Source organism: Argopecten irradians, chromosome 13 (assembly GCF_041381155.1).
Source record: "Argopecten irradians isolate NY chromosome 13, Ai_NY, whole genome shotgun sequence".
NCBI classification, from domain to species: domain Eukaryota; kingdom Metazoa; phylum Mollusca; class Bivalvia; order Pectinida; family Pectinidae; genus Argopecten; species Argopecten irradians.
This window is the reverse complement of record NC_091146.1, coordinates 30892369-30919886: the sequence shown is the minus strand read 5'-3', so window position 1 is coordinate 30919886 and position 27518 is coordinate 30892369. Positions and strand designations below refer to the sequence as shown.

Genomic DNA, 27518 nt, shown 5'->3' with positions numbered 1-27518 from the left:
GGTGGTGTTAACTCTGGGTAGGTTTGCTTTGTTTTCAGATCTGAAATTATAAGTGTTTTCTTGTTTTTTAATAAGGTTACATATGTAGTCAGGAGCAATATTGTTAAAAATTTTAAAAACCTCACAGGCCATCATTTTCATCCTGTGGACATGTAAAAAAGACAAATTTGATCCGGCTAGCAGTTCTTTAAGGTTAGAGGTGTAGTCATTATGAATGAATCGCAAGCCCCTCTCTTGCACTCGTTCGATTTTTCTAGCTGCAGAAATACTGCAGAAATGCCAAATAAGGGGACAATAGTCAAAGTTTGATAAAACAAAACATTTGTAAATTAAATTTTGGTTGCTTTAGGTAAAAAAAGTCCGATCCTTTTCAGAACTGCTAGCTGCTTAGATGCTTTCCTGCATATGTCTGAAATATGTTTATCAAATTTTAAAAGATGGTCAATTTCGATACCTAAAAGTTTAACACTATCTTCACAAACAATTTCAGTGTTAGAGATATTTAAATGTTTCACAGTGTTCTTACCCAGAGAGATAGCCTGAAATTTTCTGGATTTGCCTTCATTCCATTTATGTCAAACCACTTAATTAAAACACGTGCTTCATCTTCTAAAACTTTCTTAAGATTGCTTATATTTTGACTAAAATAACCTAGGGTATTGTCGTCGGCATAGTTATATAATGTGGCTTCTTTGATGAAATAAAATATATCATTGATAAAAATGTTAAAAATCAAAGGCCCCAGTATCGAGCCCTGGGGGACGCCTTTAATGAGGGCACCCACTCGCTGGTGATGCCCCCCCCCCCCCCCAAACCAACCCTCTGCTTCCTGTTCCCCAGGTAGCTACCCATCAGACGAACAGCATCACCCGATGCCCCATAAGTTTGCAGTTTCCTGAGGAACAGGTCATGCGGAAGACAGTCGAAGGCCTTGGAGAGATCCATCAAAATAGCGCCAACCTGGTTGCGGCAATCCAAGGTCTGTCTCCAGTCCTCCAGCATGCGCAGCAGAGTGGCCTGGCACCCAAAGCCCGATCTGTTAGCCGCTAAAAAGGATGGAAGATATCTTTAAAAAAAAAAGATGACAGCTGATCATGCAGAATTCTTTCGAAGATTTTAGAGATGCTAGGAAGTATGCTCACTGGTCTATAATTACTTTTGTCTAAAGGGTCGGGTTTTTTTAATGCTGGTGTTACTTGAGCATATTTTAATCAGCTGTTTATGATATTGGCCCAGTTATTAGGCCGAGGTCTGTAATATTGGACCGAGGCCGAAGGCCGAGGGCCAATGTGACAGACCAAGGCTTAATAACTGGGCCAATATCATAACAGCTGATTTATGACACTTTTATTAATTAACTGACAATGAATGATTTGAATGACTCAATTAAAAAACCAAAACAAAATGCAAAGTTGTAAACAATTTTTTTAATTAAATTGATAAAATGCATTGATAAAATGTTACATTTATTTTCACTAAGTATTTGTTTTACTACTGTGAATGAGATTCGGATTGTGACTCTGCAGTAAATCGGATTTTTTTTTCTGGTGGACAAATATTTATAGTAACGGAACCTCCATTTATTGTCGCATTACTGAACAATGCAAATGGAAGTTCATTTGTTGCACTGTATGACACAGTTTGGATATAACGATAATTGAACGATTGGTGATGTAGCATAATAGTATCTGTTTCACTGACAGGGGGTGACACTATACAGGAAATTATTGACAGAACGTCAAACTCCTGTGCAATAATCATAAAAACGGACTAGATCTAAATATTATCCAGAATGTTGCAATAAACAGCATTTTACTCATATCTCTCTGTGTCAATTCAAAATACGTTATTTAATAAAAACAAACGTTTAAATAATTTGAGAAAAATGGAAACGAAATTAGAAATGACGCTAACTAGTTGGAAATATTAATATAAGGAGAGAGTTATCTGCCCCTAGCTGTGACTTTTGTTTATTTCCGGTTGGCTGATGAAGAGAAAATTTGCAGTGCCCGCGATCGGTGTCTAAGTCAAATGGTTTTTGTGGACAAATAAGCAGGTAGTATGACGAAACATTTCCAAATAAGTAGGACGCGTTAATATTTATTTGTATTGATAAATTTTTGACAGAGAGCATGGTAATATTGAATTTTTTCATGTTTCACTGCCTACTGTAGGATGGAACTCTGGACCTCTTGGAGCTTTCTAGACCAGTTGACGCTCAATGCAAAGATCAAGGCTTTATAAATGATGAAGGATTCGTCACTGTCGTCTTTACACAACTAAAGCGAGACGCCTATGAACCGGGAATAAAAACATTTTTTTCTTAACAAATACTTCAGCTGTCTCTAGACTTTATTGAGACTTTATTTAAGATTTAGAAAAAAGTCTATATCTATATATATATGCTGCTGGCAAGTAAATCTAATCATGTAATTAAAGAAACTGAAGGCATCTATTTTTGGAAATGTTAAAAGAAAAATCCTGGGGATTCCAAGCAAATGTAAGATAAATTTTATCGATTTTCTTCAAAAAGTGTTCCAATTTGGGTGAGCGTCAAGTCTATACTAATTACTATTATGACTGAATCGTCAAAAACTCCTGTGCACATAATCATAAAAACGGACTAACTTAGATCTAAATATTATCCAGAATGTTGCATTTAAAGCATTTTATCCATATCATCTCATGTGTCAATTCAAAAATACGCTATTTAATAATAAAACAAACGTTTAAATGATTTGATGGAAAAATGGAAAACAGAAATTCAGAATTTGTACTACATAATCATTGCGAATATTTGATGCTAACATAGTAGGAAATTTTGGTACCCATTTGTATAAAGGAGAGAGTTATTCTGTAGCTGTGACTTTTTGAGTTATTTCCGGTTGGCTTTTGTAACAAACTGTATTTGAGTAACAGAAATATTGAGTGCCCGCGATCGGTGTTAATTTCAAAGCCATTGTAGTAATGTTCAATGGGAAGATAATGTTTTAAAGTATTACATTTGGATTTCTACAACTTTTTGTTATAAATCGATATGTCAAAACAATTTACTATCAATATATATACATAAAGAAAATTTTTTCATTAATGATATTACTTAAAGTAATATATTTTTGGAGGGTGAAATTTTAAAATCAGAATCATATAATATTACATTTTCTGATTCACAAATTCACAAAAAAAAATTCAATCTTCCAGAGTTCACTTTACAAAGACAGTATGAGTCCAAAAGACTAGAAGACGTAGCCAAGAGGAGACAGGAATGTGAGGCCATGATACGAACAGGAAGTAATAATTGGTAAAATAATGGCAGAATCTGAACATGGCTATCTACGGATGGAAGACCAGGAAAACCGTCCAATCTTTGTTGTTGGTGACGATACCGCCTTCAGTCAGCTTTATATGGTAAAATACGTACTGCTTAAATTCTGTAATTCTTAGCAGATCTTAATGTTTCACTGTTAATTGGAGAAAAGAGCCAACACCGTCTTGTCTGTTGAAGTTTTGTAGGTTCCATGGTATACTTGACCTAAATACCTCTCACCTAGTTGGCCGGGTTAATGCTGGTACAGAGGTGAAAAAGTCAGGGGTTACTTCATTTACTTGTCAGATCACATTGGTTTTCTACGAGAATGTCAGATCACCTGAGTTTTCTACAAGGACTTTTTGTCTTTGGTTCCCTCTGTCTTTAAGATCACTCCCGGGCTTAGATCAAGATCATCCAAAGTTATATATTGCAATCAGTGTGAAATATTTATTGTAAGTGAAGTTTTTTCTTTTTCTATAAAATACACAGAAAATGTTTATAATTACAAGTTTGTAACGTATATAGTCAGTCCTGAAAGTGTCCATTTTAAACAGGTGGTCGTTATACAGAGGTGGCTTCTAAGACAAGTTGAATACTGTAAAGCTTTACACTAAGGGGATATGATTTATAGGATCGTACAGCTGAGGAATTCTCATTGGAAAAATATTCTAGATTATCTCCCTTTAGTTTAAAGTTATGATCTTTGAGGTTTGATTACTTGTAACCTGAGTATGAGACCACCTGACTATAAAGACCAGTTTTCTGCTGTCCCTTGGGAGGTCTTTATAGACAGGTTTGGCTGTACTTTTGCAAATGGAGGGGTACAACTCACTTTTCTGTGAGAACCCAAAACATCAACGCCCTCGCCCCCTATATATTTTACTGACCCTCTATGCCAATAACTGATAATAACTAGACTATAATAGTATTCTCTGTTTTGTTTCTGTTCTTATAATACATTTTTATATTTTCATAACTTTAGGTACTTGTAACTTGAGGTATTTGTTGTCTTACCAAAAAAAAAAAAACCTACCTACTTATATACATACCACTTTCTCGTACCTCGGACAGTGAAATCTCACGTGATACGTATATATATACCCCTAGATTTTTCTATCTTGTTCAATCTGTCTTACCTTTACGTGATTTTTGGCAAAATTTTACCCCATTTCATGTAATTAACCGTCTGCGCATGTGACGTCATACTCTCAAATCGATGACATTATATGCTTCAGATAATCAATGTTATTTGAAATATGTGTATTCAGTCAACTACCATGCATTGTTTGGTTGTTGTTTTTAATTGTTAAACATTATGTATCGATTGATCATCATTTTTCTTCAAACTATAGTTTTACATGGAATGACTGTCCGGTATATAAAACAAACAATTTATTAGGGCTGGCCTAACTGTAATGTGTTTCTATGTTAACAGGAGAACCATGAGGACATCGCGGCCATCACCGTGGGTGTGTGTGCCATGGCCAAGAAGTGTAACTCTAAACCCATGAGAGAGATCCTACAGCGTCTCGAGTTGTTTGAACACATTAAGACTTTGGTATTTGAGGAAGATGTTATTCTGAACCAGCCGATTGAGGACTGGCCTGTCGTTGACGTTCTCATCTCTTTCTTCTCCCAGGGATTTCCACTCGATAAGGCCATTGCATATAAAAACCTACGAAAACCGTACATTGTTAATGACTTGGAGGCCCAGAAAGTTTTATTAGACAGGTAAAATACACACAATTCATGAGTCAATAGCATATATTAAAAATCTACAAAAACTGTATAAAAATGAAGCCAAAATTGTGTTTGTTACATTTTGTCTACAGATTTGTGATCGTGATATGTAATTATTTATACACTGAAGAAGATAATAGGTTTGACAACATTAAGCATGATTTTGATACTGTTTTGGATCAAAAAGGGAACTCGGTTATATACCTCTACTGGGCAACATTAATTTGGCCGTAGCACAGGCCCTTGGGACCTTTTGAATTTTCAAACGCATTTCACAAGATTGCGTTAATGTTGCTATATGTAACATTTAGTTTTAATAAAATTGGTATGCGGGTAAATTTCCATTGTTTGTGAATGAGTTCCTTTAAGGATGAATGAGTTAATCAGATGATTTGTAGGAATAAATAGTTTTGTTTTTGTACAGGAGACTTGTTTATGAAAAGCTGGAAGCTGAAGGGATCATTCATCCTAGATATGCTATATTGGACAGGGAGGGAAATGGAACAGCCAAATGTAAGTTTTTAAAAAAATAGTGAAATTATATATATCGTATTTTATTCACGTTTTTACATTGGTCTGTGTTTTTTTTTCCGTTAACACTGGCCTTCCTCATCACTACATTACACTTATCAACTGTGGGTCAGTTAGCCGAAAAATCTTGTAAATATGATAAGATGACTTTATAAATAGAAACCAATCATGAAATCCTTTCAAAATAAAAACTCTTCAGGATTGGAGGGGTAAGAGTGATCAAAGAAAATGGCTGTGTCCATGGAGACCTGTGGCAATAAATCATACAGGTCTATGGCGTCAGACACAAGTACTGTATTGTGTTTCATAGTGATGATTTCTGATTAAATTTTCATAATTAATGAATATAGGCGAGAAAGGTAGAATATTTTATAACTTTCCTTTAAACCATGGTTAGGCATTCAGTTATAGACGTTGATTTGTACAGGTTAATAAACTGATATTGCAGTTATGGACGTTGATTTGTACAGATCAATGCACTGATTTTACAGTTATGGACGTTGCTTTGTACAGGTCAATACACTGATTTTACAGTTATGGATGTTGATTTGTACAGGTCAATACACTGATTTTACAGTTATGGACGTTGCTTTGTACAGGTCAATACACTGATTTTACAGTTATGGATGTTGATTTGTACAGGTCAATACACTGATTTTACAGTTATGGACGTTGATTTGTACAGGTCAATACACTGATTTTACACTTATGGACGTTGATTTGTACAGGTCAGTACACTGATTTTACAGTTATGGACGTTGCTTTGTACAGGTCAATACACTGATTTTACAGTTATGGATGTTGATTTGTACAGGTCAATACACTGATGCCGAGGACTGTATTGAGGTTAATGGTGTGGTGTTTCACAAAACCGTTTGTGGAGAAGCCAGTGTCGGCAGAAGATCACAATGTTTACATCTATTTCCCCGTGGCGGCTGGCGGAGGTAGTCAACGACTCTTCAGGAAGGTGAGGTGCAAATCTTAGACAGCAGAATTAAACATTTTTTAGCTCACCTGGTCCGAAGGACCAAGGTGAGCTTATGCCATACCGTGGCGTCCGTCCGTCCGTCCGTCCGTCCGTCCGTCAACAAAATTTGACTGGTAGCATCCTTATGGGCTACTAACTGAAAATTGTACAAATGATGGGGCTGACCCCTCAGGGGCCTGAGGGGCGGGGCCAAAAGGGGTCAATTTGGCTATTTCCATATAAACGACTTCTTCTCTGAAACTAAGCATGGGATAGCACCCATAATGCAATGGTAGCATCCTTATAGGGTGGGGATTCAAAATTGTACAAATGATGGGGCTGACCCCTGGGGGCCTGAGGGGCGGGGTCAAAAGGGGTCAATTTGGCTATTTCCATTTAAACGACTTCTTCTCTGAAACTAAGCATGGGATAGCACCCAAAATGCAATGGTAGCATCCTTATAGGGTGGGGATTCAAAATTGTACAAATGATGGGGCTGACCCCCTGGGGGCCTGAGGGGCGGGGTCAAAAGGGGTCAATTTGGCTATTTCCATTTAAACGACTTCTTCTCTGAAACTAAGCATGGGATAGCACCCAAAATGCAATGGTAGCATCCTTATAGGGTGGGGATTCAAAATTGTACAAATGATGGGGCTGACCCCCTGGGGGCCTGAGAGGCGGGGTCCAACGGGATTAATTTGGGTATTTCCATTTAAACTACTTCTTCTCTGAAACTAAGCATGTGATAGCACTCATAATGCAATGGTAGCTATCCTTATAGGGTGAGGATTCAAAATTGTACAAATGATGGGGCTGACCCCCTGGGGGCCTGAGGGGCGGGGTCCAAAAGGGGTCAATTTGGCTATTTCCATTTAAACGACTTCTTCTCTGAAACTAAGCATGGGATAGCATCCAAAATGCAATGGTAGCATCCTTATAGGGTGGGGATTCAAAATTGTACAAATGATGTGGCTGACCCCCTGGGGGCCTGAGGGGTGGGGTCAAAAGGGGTCAATTTGGTTATTTCCATTTAAACGACTTTTTCTCTGAAATTAAGCATGGGGTAGCACCCAAAATGCAATGGTAGCATCCTTATAGGGTGGGGATTCAAAATTGTACAAATGATGGGGCTGACCCCCTGGGGGCCTGAAGGGCGGGGTCAAAAGGGGTCAATTTGGCTATTTCCATTTAAACTACTTCTGCTCTGCAACTTAGCATGCATGGGAGAGCACTCATAATGCAATGGTAGCATCCTTATAGGGTGGGGATTCAAAATTGTACAAATGATGGGACTGATCCCCCGGGGGCTAAGGGGCGGGGTGAAAAGGGAGCAATTTTTGCTGTTATCATATAAACGACTTCTTCTCTGCAACTCAGCATGGAAGAGCACTCATAATGCAATAGTAGCATCCTTATAGGATGGGGATTTACAATTGTACAAAGCATAGGGCTTACTCCCTGGGGCCTTAGACGCGTGGCCAAAAAGGTCAATTAGGCTACTATTTTCATATCAATTACTTCCTCTCTGAACCTTTGTATTGGATAGCATATTTGTATGGTATCTATAGCATCATTATATGGTTGTGTTTCAAAATTAAACAAATTTTGGAGTCAATTTTACTAATTTTTCTAATTGTAGGGTCTTTGTGATAATTTCAAAAAAAAAAAAAAAAAAAAAAAAAAAAAAAAAAACAGGTGAGCGATACAGGCCCTCTGGGCCTCTTGTATCATAGAAGTGTAGACCTTTTGCGATGTTTTTTTAAGAGTTTTGGTTAATCTGCAAATTTAGCAAAATTAAGACCTTTGCAAGTATTATCAACTATACGGTATGTACATGTCACATTATTTTAATACTGACTTATTATTTGACCGGTATAGCCAGGTTTCTGGATTATACAGGTTTTAATTAATATAAATCATTCTCAGAATAGACAGGAATCAGGATTAAAACAAGGGTCGGTTTGGACAAGTTATACTTTGTCAACCAAACTGGACAACATGAATTTGTAACAGTTGTCTCCCCTTTACACCGTCCTTGATTTCCCCGGTTGTAGGTGGGTCCTCGGAGTAGTGCCTACTACCAAGTCAACCGTGTCCGCCAGACTGGCTCCTATATCTATGAAGACTTCATGCCTACAGATGGAACTGATGTCAAGGTTTGTATTTCAAGTCTGAAGATGTATTTGAAATGTTAGATCATTTGATCCATCTATGTATGCCATCTATTGTCAAAAGAAATTAAAAACAAACAATATCTGTTAAAAACAACAGAATCATGAAAACAAGTAACCACAAATATGTTAATTAATACTCAATATTCTTACATGGAGAGCTAGAAGCATCAATCATCTTTAATGTATTATTGAATTTTGCAAGCTGCATGGAAACTGTTAATACATGGGTTTCGCGATCCCAAATTGACGTCGGTAAAAGTATGATTTATCGTCGATTAGTCCCACCTTCCAGTGATTGTGTTGTTACAAAAATCACGTCAATCAATGACTTTACATTCACCAGGAGGTGGGATTAATCAACAGTAAGTTGTACATTATAAATACCCATCTTGTTTTGGGATCTCGAAACCGACTACCTCTGTATAAAGACCACCTGTTTAATAAGACCACTTTCATAGCGTCCCAAATGGCCATGCATTTATAACACATTGTGACCTGGGTATAAAGACCACTTGTCTATAGAGACCACTTTTATCTTGTCCCTTGGGCGGTCTCTATAGACAGGTTTGACTGTATGTAGAAGTGATCATCTTTGTAGCCTCCTTCTTGGTCATCCAGGAAATAATTGGTCGAAACTGTGACTCATCAGTAATTCTTTATACATATACATTACATATCTTAAATATAGATAACAAACATCATCAAGTTTGATTTCACACCGTTTAATTTGTTATTGTCATTTCAGAAAATCATCGATACATCACACATGATAACATGTTTAATTCTGAATACAAAGACAATTATCATAATGATCTTATCCTGTTTTCATACTATCAAAATTACAATGATATCTCATTCATGTAAAATACAGATTTTCATTTCGATTTTTGAAATCGAGCAATTTATTATCATTGTTATTAATTAGACCTGGTCAGTATCCATGGAAACAACTCTTCAAATAAATGTTGAATATAAAATCTGAGTCTTCAAACTTTCTTTTAACTTGCTTTCATGAATATGCAAGTTACAAAGAATTTTAAATGGTAAATTTCTGATTCTGAAATTCATTTTGACGGTTATAATTAAAGATTTAATTTAGATTGATCAACAGAAATATAGGATCGTGATAACTCAGATTTCTTTTAAAACATTATCAAACACTTGGAAAAAGCTCAATTTTACACATTGGAATATAATGCATTGAAATGAAACTAGATTTCATGGCCAGGAAATACAGAATGAAAGTTATTGGCAGGGCGCCAATGGGTGGGTGTTTTTTGAAACAATGGAATTGCAGCATGCTTATAAGACTCCCAATTCACTACTTTAATGAACTAAAATTCCCAATTGTAATAATGAATAATTGTAACAAAGAAAAGAATGCATATAAATGTTTACTGTAACAGATTAATGTTCCATGAGTACAGAAAAAAAATAGTATGGCCGAATTTAAAAAAAAAAAAATTGTCCACAGCTTCCATTTTATTTCCCTAATAAGCACCCTTCTTTGTTACAATTTTTTAAGCACCATTGGTGCTAATTACAGTGAATACAGTATATTCAAAATTAATGATACATCGTAGTTTGTGAAACCATCAAATTACAGCATGCTTATAAGACTACCAATTCCACTACTTTAATGTTGTTGAAGCTATGAAGTAATCATCATCAAGCACAATCAAACAAGCAAATATTAAATACAGACTCAATTTAATCTGAAGTACAAGTAAATACAGTGAACCATTGATAATCCGGACACCTTCGATCCCAGTATAAATCGTCCGGATTACCAATTATAAACACATTCAAACAAGTAAACAACAAATTCTGAGAAATTTGAATATTAAGTACAAGTTAATATACCAAAGAAATCTAAATTACATGTGTGTATACCACTTACAGTAATATAATGTAAATGTTATATAGCGAGTGCGCATGACAGGGTGGCAGGTTGGTGTTCTAAACAGCTCCGACAAAAATGAACAAATATGCGGTCATATTGACTTTTTTTCCTGAATTTATTTCGTCGCAACGGTCAAGTACAAGGTATGTGTGAAAACAGTGTATTTTTCATCTACGAACAATATGGGGAAAAGTCAAAAAAGAAGGAGAAGTAAAAACTCAGGTGATACCCCACCGAATAAAAATCAGCTCACTACACGTGTGACCTCTAGTGATACATGTACGACACAGGTGAATACTACTAGTACTTGTACAAGCACAGGTACGCAAATGCAAACCTCACAGGTAATTACAAATGCTCATGGATCACTGTTTGGAGACATGCCTATTTCTCCTGGGTGTTCAACTTTTGACCAGAACTTTTCCCATATGTATGGTTATCACAATACGCCATCAATCACAGGTGTACCTGGTCAACCTGTCACACAGGTAAGCGCGCGCGAGACATCACGTGCATTACACCATAGTACTCCAAATGGAATGTGTGGCCCGCCACCAGTACCAGGGAACATGATACCGGGGCTCCCCGCTCCCCCACCTTTCCCGTCTCCACCCCCTCCACAGTCGGCTTTAGCGGCGGTAACTGCTTCTCCCATCCCAGTTCAAATCCCAAACATGGCTTTTCAGATGATGACGACACATATAAATATTCTAAGTGACAAAATTTCCAAAATGGATTCATTTATAGGAGAAAAATTACCAAAACTTGACCTTTTGGAGTCCATAAACGACAAATTTGTGAATTTTGAAAAAAAAAATCGAAACTATTATGTCTGAAGTGGAATTAATAAAAGAAACTGTAAAAAAACATGATGGTGTGTTGGAAAAGGAAGAAAGTCATCATTATGAAATTGAAAACAGAGTTGCTACCATTGAGCATAGAAACAGAGAACTACTGGAAGAGAATGATCAGTTGAAGGAAGACTTTCTTAAATTGAAAACGCACTCGATGAAATATAATTTGATTTTTAATGGAATTGCGTGCAATGAACAAGAAAACACCGAGCAGGTATTGAAACATTTCATCGATCAGGAACTGGGGATAGAAGATGCAGGAACCATTCCACTTCAAAACGTGCACAGGTTGAGGAGGAGAAACGACGGTAAACCTCCGGGAATCATCGCCAGGTTTGCCAAGTATTCTGATCGCGAGCGCGTGTTGAGGGCCGTACCTGAGAAACTCCGCGACAAACGACATCTCTCGGTGTTTCAGCAATTCCCCCCTGAGATAGTCCAGAGACGAACCGCGTTGACTCCACAGCTAAGGGAAGCCAAACGTAGGGGTGAAAACGCGAGACTGGTCTACGATACGCTATATATAAACAATGTCCCCCACTACGCGCCTCGTCCTTACCACGAACCCCGACCCCCAGTAAATCGTGAATAGGACAGTCACTCAGACACTGCTCTTAATGGACCATCTAATGGAAAACAATTAAGCTTATGTTTCTTAAATGTGTGTGGTTTAAAATCAAAATTACTTAATCCAGACTTTTACAACTTAATTACTGAATATGATTTAATATTATGTGTTGAATCTAAAACTGACCTATTAGATGATATTAACTTACCAGAGGGTTATACGTTCCATGCTAAACACAGACAGAAATGTAAGAAAAAGTCAGGTGGTATTGTTATATTATACAAAACCAGCTTGTCAAATATTTTACAATTTCATCAATCTAATTCTGAATTTGTTCAATGGGTTGAATGTCAGATAACAAACGCTGCTTCAAACATTTTAATTGGTTGTACATACATTCCCCCGGAAAATACTGTTTATTCATCAGAAAATGCTTTTACAGAAATAGAAGAAGAGCTACTTATTTATGGTAATGGAATAAATAATGTAATGTTGATTGGAGATTTCAATGCTAGAACTTCCACAACTCCTGATTATATATTACCTGATGAAAGATTATTTGATATTTTGAATGTGATGGAAAGTAATGACGATGTAGAAAATTTGTACTCTGCACATGAATTGATTGAACAGAATATTCCCTTACAAAGATATAGTGAAGACAAGGCCAGGCCAAATAGATATGGTAATCTTTTACTTGAACTCTGTAAAAGATCTTCTCTGTATATAGCTAATGGTCGAATAAGTAAAGATAAACAAGTTGGCCGAGTGACATGTAAAGGTATTAGTGTAGTAGATTATCTCATATTAAGTAGTCGAGCTTTCAGACTAGTCTCTGAATTTGAAATATGTGACTTCAATCCTTTATTTTCAGATGTTCATAACCAAATCCATTGTATTTTGAATATGTCAAACTTAACCAATGCCGTAGTAAATGAAACTGATATGTATACTGTTGCAAATGTAAAATGGAATTCTTCTAAAAAGGACGAATTTGTAGAAGCCTTAAATCTGACTGAAAATATGAATTTGCGTGCAGTTCGAAACTCTTTAGACCAGCTGGTCGGTAATGATGAGGTTGATATTGACCAAATCAATGATGTAGTCACAGGCATTTGTCAAGTTCTTAAAGGGGCGGCCAGCAAAGTATCTGTGTCTCCGACGGTAAGACATAAACAAAAAACAAACATGAGTAAACCATGGTTTGATAAAGAATGTGGTTTAACACGAAATGCTTTTAACAAAAGTAGGATTAAATACAAGTTTAACAAAACAGTCCTTAATAAAACTGATATGAATAAAAAAGCTAGCGAGTATAGAAAACAGCTTCGAATAAGCTACAGGAAATTCCAAGAAAAGTGTTGTAAGAAACTTCGATCTTTGTCTAAAAACAATTCTAAAGAATTTTGGAAAACTATTAATAAATTTTCGTCAGTGAAAAAAAAGACAATTGATATACCACTAGATTCACTGTACCAGTATTTCAAGACCCTGAATGATGATGATGATGATGATGATGATGATGATAACGATGATGATAATGATGATGACGATGATGATGATGATGATGATGATGATGATGATGATAATGATAATGATGATGAAGATGATGATGACAATGATGACGATGTATGAGATGAGATGATGATGACGATGAGATGATGATGATGATGATGATGATGATGATGATGATGATGAGATGATGATGATGAATGATGATATTGATGATGAATGATGATGAGAGATGATGATGAGATGATGATGATGATGATGATGATGATGATGATGATGATGATGATGATGATGATGATGATGATGATGATGATGATGAAAGATGACGATGATGATGTTTTATTGAAATGATGATGATGATGATGATGATGATGATGATGATGATGATGATGATGATGATGATGATGATGATGATGATGATGATGATGATGATGATGATGATGATGATGATGATGATGATGATGATGATGATGATGATGATGATGATGATGATGATGATGATGATGATGATGATGATTTGAACGATGATGAGGATGAAGATGATGATGATATATTGAATAATGAAATAACGGAAGATGAAGTTAAAAAAGCGATCGGGCAGTTAAAAAATGGTAAAGCCCCTGGTTATGACAAAATATTGAATGAATATTTAAAACATTCACCTCCAGAAATGGTTACTATTTATTGTAAACTTTTTAATATTGTTCTTAACTCTGGTATCATACCGGAAGATTGGACAATTGGAGTAATTAATCCCATATATAAAAATAAAGGAGACCCACAGGATCCCGATAACTACAGGGCAATCACCCTTATAAGCTGTTTAGGAAAGCTTTTTACATCTATAATAAATAACCGCCTAAATCTTTATGTAAAGCAAAAGCAAATTCTTTCTATTAATCAAGCAGGATTCCGTAAAGATCATTCAACAGTCGATAATATTTTTATTTTACATATGTTGATATCTTTTTACCTGAATAGTGGGAAAAAACTCTACTGTACATTCATAGATTTTAGAAAAGCTTTCGATACGGTTTGGCGAGCTGGACTATGGATGAAACTTCAAAAATCACATATTAAAGGCAAATGTTTTACTGTTATCAAGAATATGTATAATAATATCAAGTCATGTGTTAAACATAATGGAAAAGTATCAGATTTTTTCCCGTGTTTAATTGGTGTAAGACAAGGCGAAAATCTTTCCCCTATACTATTTTCATTATTCTTAAATGATTTAGAAACTTTTTTTAAGTCTATGAAAAGCGTTCCTCTCTCAAAGATAACTGAAGATATATCATCTGAGTTACAACTTTTTGTTGAAATCTTCGTCTTGTTATATGCCGATGATACACTTCTGTTTGCAGAAACCCCCGAAGGACTTCAAAAAGCGTTAGATATTTTCCAACATTATTGTGATATTTGGAAACTGAAGGTAAATGTCGACAAAACTAAAGTTATGATTTTCTGTAAGCGGAAGTCAACACAAAATCTTGAGTTTTATTTGCGAGATGCAACACTTGAAATTGTGGATAATTTTATATATCTTGGTGTAATATTTAATTACAATGGAAACTTTTTAAAAGCAAAATTACGACTTATGGATCAAGCGCAAAAATCCCTTTTTGCATTATATAAAAAAATTCGTAACCAGGCTATTCCAATTGACTTACAATTAAAGATTTTTGATTCGGTAGTTGAGCCAATTCTCCTGTACGGCTCGGAAGTCTGGGGGTTTGAAAACTTAAAGAAACTAGAACAAGTGCATTTGAAATTTTGTAAAAGGATATTGAGAGTGAGATCTAGCACTCCTAATTTCATGGTATATGGAGAACTTGGTCGGTTTCCATTGGAATTAAATATCAAACTTCGAATGGCTCGGTTTTGGAATAAATTGTTAAGTAATGATGAAAAATTAAGTAGTATTTTAATGAAGTTAGCTCTTTGTCTACAAGAAAATGGAACTCATTCCTTCAAGTGGATTAACAAAATTAAGAGTATATTTGATGAAACTGGTTTTTCATATATATTTTGATAATAAAATTATCATGCCTAAGATGTTTTTCAAACACTATTTAAAACAAAGGCTCCAAGACCAGTTTATCCAAAACTGGTTTTCTGATGCCCACAACTCATCGAGAGGACAATTCTATTTGATTTTTAAAACTGAATTTAAATTTGAGAAGTATTTGACAATATTGTCCGAAAATAACAGATTGCAAATAACCAAAATACGTACCTGTAACTTAAAGTTTCCCATTGAAACAGGCAGATGGCGAAATATTCCTAAAGAAGATAGACTTTGTAATATGTGCTTGGAACATGTTGGAAATGAGTTTCATTATTTGTTTGTTTGTAATAATGCGGTTGTCCAAAATTTGCAAAGAAAGTATATTCCAAACTACTTCCGAATTAACCCAAATGATAATAAGATGAAAGGTTTAATATCAGTTTGTAATAAGAGTGTCCTAAATGGACTCTCCCTTTTTCTTAAAAAACTTAATCCTCTACTATTATCGTAATGATGATGCTACTATGAAATCAAAATATTCTACATTTATGATTTAGGTTTTTTTTTTTTTTTTTTTTCTTATTGCACCATGAATGAAATATTTATACTTTGTGTTTCGTACATGTGAAATGTAAAAATGTTGAGAGTAATTGCTATATAATAATGTCTTAATGTTATGTACATATACTTGTCCATCCTGTCATGCTTATACACTTGTATTTGTTTTATCCCTCATGTTACACATTATAATGTGTCTGGGTGTAAAAATAAAATCGTAATATTTTATATATGTATGAACTTCAATATTGTTTAAAAAATCTAAAAGTGTATAAAGTAAAACCCACTTATCAGAAACGTCTAGGGACCAACAAAATAATTTTGTTATAATTAGTAAATATAAGCATCAAACTTTCTTTTCATGGGGAAAAAACGTGAAATCGTTGAAATCGTTGAAATTCTGAGTGCCAAAGAAAAACTTCTAGCTAGAAAAGTCTGTCAGGCGTTTAAGGTAAAGAAGCTTTGATTTTCTGATGTGGGTTGTTTATTTAGATGGGATAATTGTGAAGAAATTTTAAAATTTTAAACCACAAAAGAATTAGCTATATTGGACTAGCAGCTGAAAGCCGGCAGTAAAATTTAGATTACAAGTCTTTGAGTCTGATCCATGTCACTATCACCAGGGGAACCATACACATGTAGGGTCATGCAGGGGGTCATGTTGGGTCATATAGGGTCAAAGTGACATTTTCAACAAATACTTTCACTCACCTCTTATTTGTCACAATAACAAATAACCTACATCAGAATGTACAGAGGACATTACTTGACACAGGGACATGAAAACGATACACAGTACACTGTATGTATTAAGGTTGAATCACCCCAACATTATATATACAAGAGACACATTCTCTGAATTTAATAACCACTTGAGTGATACAGACCCTCTCAGCCATTTGTTATAGCTATCACACCTTGTAGTACTGTAACATCTTTGTCATAGATATCACACCTTGTAGTACTGTAACATCTTTACATTATCCCCAATCTTTGTCCACAGTAAATCATCTCTACCCACCCCTACAGCCCATACCCAGTCTCTGTCTGTGTGTATGACCTTGACCTCCTCACCATCACCACTGATGACTAGTACCTTACCATTATAAATGTCTCCTATGATGATGTTCCCCTGACTATCATACACTATACCCCGGGGGTTAAATGGTTCACCTCCTGTTTGTGGTGTTTGTTTATATGTACTGGGGATGTCACCTCTGTATACAAACAGTTTCTGGAAGTCAGAATCCATAACAACAACATGTCTGTTTCCATCACCACCATCACGTTCATTACTGTGATCAATCACTGCGACATTGTTAGTGATAGGACACTCTGTGATCCTGTATGGTGAACACACTAATGGTTTCCTAGTCCTTGTAACTTTTGTAGTGAGCACCATCTGACCTTGTGTGGTATATTTTGAGACGTTTCCTGTCATGCCCACAATGACATGGTTCTGTGCTGTAATACATATACAGTTAGGCTCCTGTTTAGTTGTGAATTGTTGAGTTAATTGTCCTGATACCAGCTCCAGGATGTTGTTTTCTCTATCACAGGCCCACAATCTGTGTGTTGTAGGTGATAGACTGATGTCAGTGATCACAGCCTTGTGTGTGACCGTCTGTATCACTTTACCCTTCCTGTCCAGGAGAGTTAATGTGTTATAGTTGTTGATCCAGGCCTGGTCATCAGTGGTAGGACATATAGAGTTAATGTAACATGGAGAGAACCACTTCTCCACCACCCTGGCCTCTGTCAGTAGTTTGGTCCTGGTCACTGCTTTCTTCCTTTTATCATCTGGCTTTTGTTGTGAAGAGGGTTGTTGCTGGCCAGCTGATGATGATACTGACCGTCCCTGACCAGTGGATGTATGATCTTGACCTGATGTAGTAACTTTCCCTAATGCTTTTTCCAGGTGACCTTGAGGGTTTTTGTTTGGAGTGAAGCTGACATTACATAATGCAGGTGTCACAGGGAGATGTATTCTGGAATCTATTTCACATTCTGTGTCGTATATATCAATGTGAGATCCCTGCTGAAGTGCTGACTTACAATCTGTCAGTTGTTGTTTCAGTTGTCTGTTGTACATTTCAATGTCCTGTTTGTATTTATGTATGAGCTTAGTATTATCATTTTTCATCTTCTGATATAGTGAAAGTGTCTCTGCTGTATGCTTGTCAAGGTCTTGCTTTAATTTCTCTGTCTGCATCTTTAATTGATGAGACAATTCCTCGAACATTCTGTCATTGTCTTTGAGTAGTGTATCTGTAGAGGTGATGTTTTTCGCAATCTGTACCAAATCATTCTTTTCTGTTCTGTCAATAAAAGTTTTAATGTCTTGTTTCTTTTGAGGAGTAAGTTCACTAAGTTCACACATGTGATGGCCTTTGTGAATTGAGGAAATACATTTTGGACAAACCAGATCCTGACATTGTTCACAGAAAAATTCTAATTGCCTCCCCTTGTGATGGTGACAGGTTGTTTGACCTTTTGTGCGAACTGGTATTTTTGCTGTCGCCATTTTGATGAAGATGGAATGTTCGTTGATTTTATGAAGGTTGTCGATATTGAATAAATACAATGTTGTTGTTAAATCAAATTAATAAAAGTTTTGATTGAAGTTGGTAATGACTTGACATCGTGTACAGTTCAATATATGTATAGTTTACTTCCAAATGTTGTCCTCAAACCAAGTTTTAAACAGAAGAATGATAACTATGTTATTATCATTGATGGCACACGTACATACAGTACCTGGGAATAAATCAAGTTGATCTTCCTCTTGCGCCGAAATTCATCGTTATCCAAGAAAGAACTTTCTTTTTCTCACGTTTATACATCTGTAACTTTCTCTGTTCCTGGTAAAATAATCACTGATGGCACACATACCTACAGTACCTGGGGATAAATCAAGTTGACCTTCCTCTTGTGTCGAAAGTCACCGCCAATCAAGAATTAACTTCCTTCTCATGTTTATAAATCTGTAACTTTCTCAGTTCCTGGTCAAATAAAACCATTTCAGATAAAACTGTATCTCAGTAATGTGCAAAAATGTACATTAAATGAAATCATATGTGTCCACACAGAATGAGACCAACTTTGTGTTTGGTTACCAACGTAAACAAATGACTACCCACAGAAATATCTGTCTGTTGAGGCCAATTTTACTTCCTTGTTCAATGGAGTTACCGACAGACATACAGTAGTAGAGCATGCGCAGATCTACAATGTGTAGAAGGTCGATTTGGGTCATGTTTACAAACCGTGATATTTAAATACCTATAGCTCACCTGGGGTGTATTGTCTGTTGGGTGTGTGTATTGGGTAATAAGTCATATCTGTACTGTACATGTACAGTTAGATAGATATACATATCATGTTCATGTCTGTATTGTACTTTGGCCCAAAACTTCAATTTAGATTAGCTGAAATATTTTGAAATTGATATTTACCTGTATTTCTAAATCTTAGATGTGTTATTTATATATTCGGTTTAATGACAAAGATTTTACAATAAATGAATATTCGACCCTGATCAAATTCTCTATAGTAAATCTCTTAACTAGTCTTAACTAGATGTCAGTTTTTTTTAACTAATAAATTAAAAGTATTTAATTTCATCTGATATAGCCTTGTTGGATTTTGACTGGAGGTATTGCATGTTCAAGATCAAACATATTTAAATTAGTGTAGCACTGTAGGTTTTAATGGTAAATAGCTATGAGTACTATCAGTTACACAGTTTGTTAATGACCTATTACAGAAAAATATTGTGTCTATTTTAAACTTGTATCAGTCGAGGTGAAGTCGAGCCTGGTACATATTTATTGGGTCACTTGAAGGGTCAGGATGACCTATAGTCATCATGTTTCCTCCATCGTCGTCTGCAGTGCGCCATCCGCTTTCTGTAAACTTTTCACATTTTCAACTTCTTCTCAAGTTCTACTAGTGCGATTTAGCTGAAACTTGCCTGAAATGATCCTGACATGGTCCTGACATGGTCCTGACAAAGTGTTGTTATTTTTCGGGTCGATCCAAAATCCAAGATGGCCACCACAGCCGCCATCTTGAAAACACATTTTGAACTTCTTCTCAAGTTCTACTTGTACAATTTAGCTGAAACTTGCCTGAAATGATCCTGACATGGTCCTGACATGGTCCCGACAAAGTGTTGTTATTTTTCGGTCCGATCCGAAATCCAAGATGGCCACCACAGCTGCCATCTTGAAATCACATTTTGAACTTCTTCTTAAGTTCTATCAGCTGAAACTTGTCTGAATTGAATTGTTATTTCCAATTGATCCCAAATTGAAAATGGCTACCATGACATCATATCTAATTAATTTTCTATATAACTGTTGCCAAGGTAGTCAGATGACCGTTAAGACCCTTTGGCCTCTTGTTTCATATATAGAGCATTTTAAAATAATATTTTGTATTGATCTTGATGACATTTTTCTGTTACAGCAAAATGTTTGCGGGTTTGATCTGCTCAGGGCCAGTGGGAAATCTTATGTCTGTGATGTCAACGGATTTAGTTTTGTGAAGAACTCTATTAAGTATTATGATGATTGTGCCAAAATACTGGGGTAAGTTTTACAGAACTGAATAGTGTTATGATTAAGCTTTTCTAAGGGTGTACAGATGTTCAAGACATTTTATGCCCCACATTATACATTATATCACTATAAATTAAATAATGTGTGTGTGGGGCGTGGTGGCCGATTGGTTAAGATGTCCCGACATATGACCACAAACCCTCCACCTCTGGGTCGCGAGTTTGAGTCCCATGTGGGGCAGTCGCCAGGTACTGACCGCTGGTCGGTGGTTTTTCTCCGGGTTCTCCGGTTTTCCTCCACCATCAAACCTAGCACGTCCTTAAATGACCCTGGTTGTGGATAGGATGTAAAATTAATACAAACAAACAAACAAAAGTGTATGTGTGTGTGTGTGTGTGTGTGTGGGGGGGGGGTTATGCATATATGTAGTCCTTATGTGTCCCATGGCGCTCTGTCTTGATTTCAAATGGAGGCTGGGCATTTGATAAAATATTTATGCAATATGTTTTACAGACATCTTATAATTATCAAGAATCGTTTTAATATGGATTGAATATTTTAGATTTATTGCTTGATTGTAAGTATCCTGCAGGAAACCATCTTCTATGTATTTGGACAGCATCAACATGTACAGTTTACAGGCCTGATGTGTTTATTTGTCTATGTTTCATTCTGCATCCGAACTCAGGAGACCTTTAAAGCCCATGAGCTATTGTTAATATAAGAAGGAAAATCATATAAATTGAGTCATAATAGCGGAATCAGACAAAGGGCTGAAATTACAGCATATATTATTCATTTTCATACTTTACAAAATAAAAAATTTCATATGAAACATTTTCAGAACAATGATAATGCGGGCGTTGGCTCCACAGAGACACATCCCGTGGGTTTTAGGGGCAGCTCCAGAGGATATCCCTGTAGTACCTACCACCTCAGGATCTATGTAAGTACATATACTAGGTCAATTTTCTGTCTTACATTGGAAAGAGTTATCTGCCCTTGCAGGTAGGTATTTATTGTGACGTCAGATGTTTGCAAGGATAACCTGGTCATACCTAGTAATTTTCAGAGAAATTTCACCTATAAAATAATGATGTCACAATTAATACCTTCCTGCAAGGGAAATAACTCTGTAAAATGATTAATATACTAAGGTAGAAATATAAATGTATGTGATAAATGTTTAATATATGGTACACATAGGCATACAGTTAATCATGACTAAGTTACATATTTTATACACAAACTTCCCTGTTGTTGACTATAGTCGACAGGATTTTACCTTCTCTATTCACCATTGTCGACGCTCAATATTGACGCTCTTTCCTCACAATAAATCTCTTATCATACATTATATTTAAATTTTCAATGCAGTGATAAATTAAAAGTATTTAATTTCAAAACAAACTTTCTGGATGCTACATAAATATTTCGACCATGTATATGTTTTGATGGCAACAAGATATATCAAACAGACTTATCATCAAAAACAAAATACGGCTTGTTTCACCTGAGCCTGGATTGCAATATCACATAGATTGCAATATGTTGATGCAGGTTTTTAATAATTCATAAAATGATTTTTAAGTAAGTTCAAATAATTGCAGTAACCTTAGCCTGTTTAAATTAAATAAATTAGCACCGAATAACTGGACATTTTGTCCAGCACTTTTTCAAAAACTCCTGGTAGCAAAACCTATGGGGCATCATTTGGAAAGAATACAAAGTATGGAAAGAGTTTAAAGTACCATGTACACAAGACTAATGTTACATGTTGTATTTGTAGTATGGAGACTAATGTTACAAGTTGTATTTTAGGATGGAACTAAGGACAGTTGTTGCTGTTATTAGACATGGCGACCGTACACCGAAACAGAAAATGAAAATGGAGGTCAAACATAAAAAGTTGGTAGCCATATCTCTTCAGTGTTGTACTTTTCAAGTCTATTTTTCAATCATTTACAGTTCAAATTTGTGAAAGGAATTTTAATGTGAACACAACAAACATGAAATTATAATCTGTGATACAGATATGAATCCTTAATTGATACGTCTGTATAAAAAGAGCAGGTCGGGTGATTTGTACATAAATATGGTCTTTGTCACTCAGCTGATGGAGCATGCTTCTTTGGCTCAGTCGGTATAGAGCCTTAGTTTTTCACACCGGAGATGTGTATTTTTCCCTGTTTTTTTACACAAGCATTTAATTTCTGTTTTGTGTCATACATAACCTTACATTATTTCCTGAACTTGTTTCATGGATATGTTGTAAAATAATTGCATGGTTCTGCTTTATTTGATATATCATATAGTCACATATTGATTCGTATTTAAATTGTCTAAATAATTTATCATTCTTGATTTTACAGATTTTTTGATCTCTTCAAGAAGTATGATGGCTATCGTACTGGACATTTAAAGCTTAAGAAACCAAAACAGCTTCAGGAGGTTTTAGATATCGCTCGGTTCTTATTGTCGGAACAGCAGTCATCGTCCGATCCAGAAATAGCAGAGAAAAAGGCGAAACTACAACAGCTGAAATTAGTATTAGAAATGTAAGATGCATATTTTCTAGTCATAATTAGAAATCTTACATAGAATATTACCTTATCCAATAATTTGATTGATAAAAGTTCAATCTAAGTACATGATAATTTTAAAATAATTTCTGCTATATCTCATTAAAGAAAATCCCAAATGTTTTAATTTACTTGTTTATGGAGCTTTCGTATCTTTTATTGAAACATCAATAAAATTTGAATCCTAAAAAAAAGTTTATTGGGCTAGATTTGATGCAGCAGGATTCAATTTGATAAATAAATGTGATTATCGTGTATGTACGACTGACAATAAGTACTAAATCATAGAACTTTTAACATTGTGTTCCTGCTAAAATTTGAATTAATAATAATCATAATGATAACAATTAATAACCATTGTAACCACAAGCTGAACTCTTTAATTTTGAAGGTGGGATTTTCATCACAATTTCGAAAAAGAGACCAGCACATTTTTGTGCGCCTTAGAAAAGTTGGTTATAATCTGCTATGTTTTGTGGTTTTCTGGTTAAAATGTATGAGTTATTTCCCCCTGCCATAGTGAGTTATCTCCCCTTTGCAACTCTGCAGAATTTGCCTTTTGCTAATATAAAGTTACCCACCATGCCATAAGCAATGAAATTACTACAGATGTATAAAATAAAGAAAAAAGATATGAAAAATGTAATTCCAAATTTTGATCTCCTTGTGTGCCATGTAAGGTGTTTGATGAAAAGCAAGTTAAAATCACCAATTTCTGAATCATGAAATTATATATTAGACGCCTCATGATCAGTCCCATGTTGTGAAAACATTGTTGCCGGTTTGCCCAAGTTAATTTTACAAAGAAAGGTATAGTAACATTAGTAACATTACCTAGACAGGTTCCGGATTATCAAGAAATTTGTCGGGACCAAACAAATTAATCGGTATAGACCAGTTTCCGGTTTATACAGGGTTCGGTTTAGACAAGTTATACTGTATATGTTAATGATATTAAACAATTTTTGCTTGAATTTTCTAATTCTTTCCTTGGTAAATAACGTTACCTCCCTTTTATTGCTTGTTAAAGTAAAAATATTTCTTATCATACCATTTTTCTGCCATGGACAATATCATACATACATTTTATTATGTATTTGAAGAAGAAAACATTTCATCTTATAATTGTATTTTTGTCATGAATCACAATCTACCTCAAGGGGAGGTAATCCAAGAAGAGAATTGTTTACATGTGCAGATGAAGTTTGTTGATAATGAAGAAAATCATCGTAATGTCCATTTTGATAAGAAACAAAACTTTAATAACTGATTCTTTCTCTTTGTTTTTGTCATGTTTTATGATTTAAGCAGGCAACCAAAATCATCTGTTGAAAATTGGAATGGGTTGGTGCTTAGTTGTTTGTGAAATTCAAGAACCCTGATAACATGTAGTGGATTGTTATTTAGTACCAAACAGCTTGACGGAGGAAGTAAGGTCATTCTGGTGCCTTCGAGAAGTAAGGTCATTCTGGTGCCCTCTGGATGTAAGTTTATTTTATTGAGTAATTTTGTCTTTATGTTGTGTACCTAGACACACTGGTGGTCATTCTGTCTGTTGAGGCCAATTTTACTTCCTTAATTGTTCAATGGAGTTACCGACAGACATACAGTAGTAGAGCATGCACAGATCTACATTGTGCAGTGGTCGATTTGGGTCATGTTTACAAACCGTGATATTTAAATACCTACAGGTCACAGTGTGTATTGTCTGTTGGGTATGTGTATTGGGTAATAAGTCATAACTGTACTGTACATGTATAGGTAGATGAATACATGTATTATTTTCATATCTGTACTGTACTGTGGCTCAAACTTTAATTTAGATTAGCTGAAATATTTTGAAATTAATATTTACCTGTGAGAATTTATAAATTCTAGATGTATTGTGTCATAAATAAAAAGACAATTCATTCTCTTTGTTATATTGATTATTTGGTTTAATGGCAGAATAATTTTACTAAACATTTTACAATGAATGAATTCTGGCCCAAGGTCAAATACTCTAAAGTAAATTTCTTAATTAGATGTCACTATACTCATCAAGCTTCGTCCCTCGCCGTCCGTAAACTTTTCATTCAAACGAATTCTTCTCAATAACCAGAAGGCCTAGGTACTCATATTAGGTCTGCAGCATGCTGGCATGAAGAGCTACCAAGTTTGTTAAAAAGAATGATCTTGACCTTCATTCAAGCTCACAGAGGTCAAATAGGCTTAAATCTTTAAATACCACCTGAGACGAGAGTCTTGGACTATTCTAATGCCTTTTGTCCGTTCCTATTTTCTCCTCCAAAACTGCTGAAGCAATTTCAAGAAAATTTTGCACAAAACCTTCTAAGGAATAAGGCCAATCAAAATTGTGAATTATATGGTCACCACCCCCCAGGGGGCTATGGGAGGTGCCAAAAGGGGTAAAATTGAGTACATATTTCAAAAATTCTTCTTCTCTACTCACAGGTGTAGAATCAAATACTCTTTCATAGATAGAAAGGTTTAAGTTTTACTATAGTTTTATATTTACTTATAGTAGTATATGGGAAAACCACATTTTTGTGCACCATTTTTAGGAAATGAGTCAAATGTTGTCAGAATTATCAGTATGAGAAGGCCATTTAATCCTATTAACAAATTTTCTATGACTGACCCCCAGGGGTCTTAGGGGCGGGGTCAAAAGGGGTCAAATAGGCTAAAACTTCAAAAATCTTCTTCTGAAATTCTGGAAATGGTAGAATCAAATACTTTTCATAAATAGAAAGGTCTTAAGGTCCTTTACAAAAATTGTGAATCATATGACCCTGGGGTCTCACGTTTCCCCCCTGGGGAGGGGGTCAAGTTTACTATAGTTAATATAGGGAAAACACATTTATGAGCATGTATTGCTCAATTTTCATTGGAAACAAGTCAAACTTGGTTAGAATTATTAGTCTGAGATAGCATTTTAATATCATATACACATTGGTCCTGGCCGAACCCCCTGGGGGCAGAGGGTTGGGGCTAAAAAAGGGTCAAATAGGCTAAAACTTCAAAAATCTTCTTCTGAAATTCTGGAAATGGTAGAATCAAATACTTTTCATAAATAGAAAGGTCTTAAGGTCCTTTACAAAAATTGTGAAATATATGACCCTGGGGTCTCACGTTTCCCCCTGGGGAGGGGGTCAAGTTTACTATAGTTTATATAGGGAAAACACATTTATGGGCATGTTTCGCTCAATTTTCATTGGAAACGAGTCAAACTTGGTTAGAATTATTAGCCTAAGATAGCATTTTAATATCATATCCACATTGGTCCTGGCCGACCCCCTGGGGGCAGAGGGGCGGGGCTAAAAAAGGGTCAAATAGGCTAAAACTTCACAAATCTTCTTCTGAAATTCTGGAAATGGTAGAATCAAATACTTTTCATAAATAGAAAGGTCTTAAGGTCCTTTACAAAAATTGTGAATTATATGACCCTGGGGTCTCACGTTTCCCCCTGGGGAAGGGGTCAAGTTTACTATAGTTTATATAGGGAAAACACATTTAACATATTTGTGAACATTATTTGCCCAATTTTCGTAGGAAAATAGTCAAATTTGATTAGAATTATTAGCCTAAGATATAGCATTTTAACATCCATATCCGTCCTCAATGACGCCTTGGGGGACCAGAGGGGCAGGACCAAACAGGGTCAAAATGATTAAAATTTCAAAAAATACCTCTAAGTTCACAGCTTGATGGAAGCAAATACTCTTCATAGTCTAACAAGTCAAATTTATAAATCACTGACCAACTTCAAGGCCCAGTATATAGTGTTTGTATGTCTTTAATTTATTTCATTATTTGTTTCATTATATATTCTAACTCAGGTGACCGTTAAGGCCCATTGGCCTCTTGTTTCAATAATTAAGAGGCCTAGAGACCTGATAATAAGCCTGAGGCATGCTCGGGTATGAAGTGCTACCAAATTTGGTTAAAGGAATGACCTTGATCGCCATTCAAGTTCACAGGGGTCAAATAGGGTAAAATATTTTAAAGATGCTCCACTGCCAACAGAGCATACCGTATTCGACGCAAATAAGACCCCCCTTCCCCCCCCCCACACACACACACATTTTGACACATTTCTAGATATGGGGGGATATCTGCAAATAAGACTCCCAACCTATTTTCTCCGTTTGCTGAGCAACGGAGTAAATTAAAAATGTGACCAAAATGATTGTGTACGGGGACTTATTTTTGTTTGTTTTATCGGCATAGAAACATCATGTAGTAAACA

General features: G+C 35.6%; 3 protein-coding genes across 4 annotated transcripts in view; 1 reads left to right on the top strand and 2 right to left on the bottom strand.

The window, feature by feature from the left end:
* LOC138306450 (uncharacterized) overlaps positions 1-27518 on the bottom strand; it is a 158887-nt gene that overhangs the window by 1731 nt on the left and 129638 nt on the right. The window lies entirely within an intron of this gene.
* LOC138306544 (inositol hexakisphosphate and diphosphoinositol-pentakisphosphate kinase 2-like) lies at positions 3039-25478 on the top strand. Its single transcript, XM_069246993.1, is given in 13 exon segments — positions 3039-3408; positions 4746-5041; positions 5475-5563; positions 6396-6448; positions 6450-6548; positions 8603-8704; positions 10970-11263; positions 11514-11961; positions 13087-13211; positions 20425-20717; positions 21532-21633; positions 22509-22595; positions 23060-25478. Coding segments are annotated over 13 exon segments (2277 nt in total). The 5' UTR covers positions 3039-3309; the 3' UTR covers positions 23250-25478.
* On the bottom strand, positions 16529-19385 carry LOC138306442 (uncharacterized). Its single transcript, XM_069246902.1, has one exon. The coding sequence runs from the start codon at positions 18647-18649 to the stop codon at positions 17075-17077; it is 1575 nt and encodes a 524-aa protein (XP_069103003.1). The 5' UTR covers positions 18650-19385; the 3' UTR covers positions 16529-17074.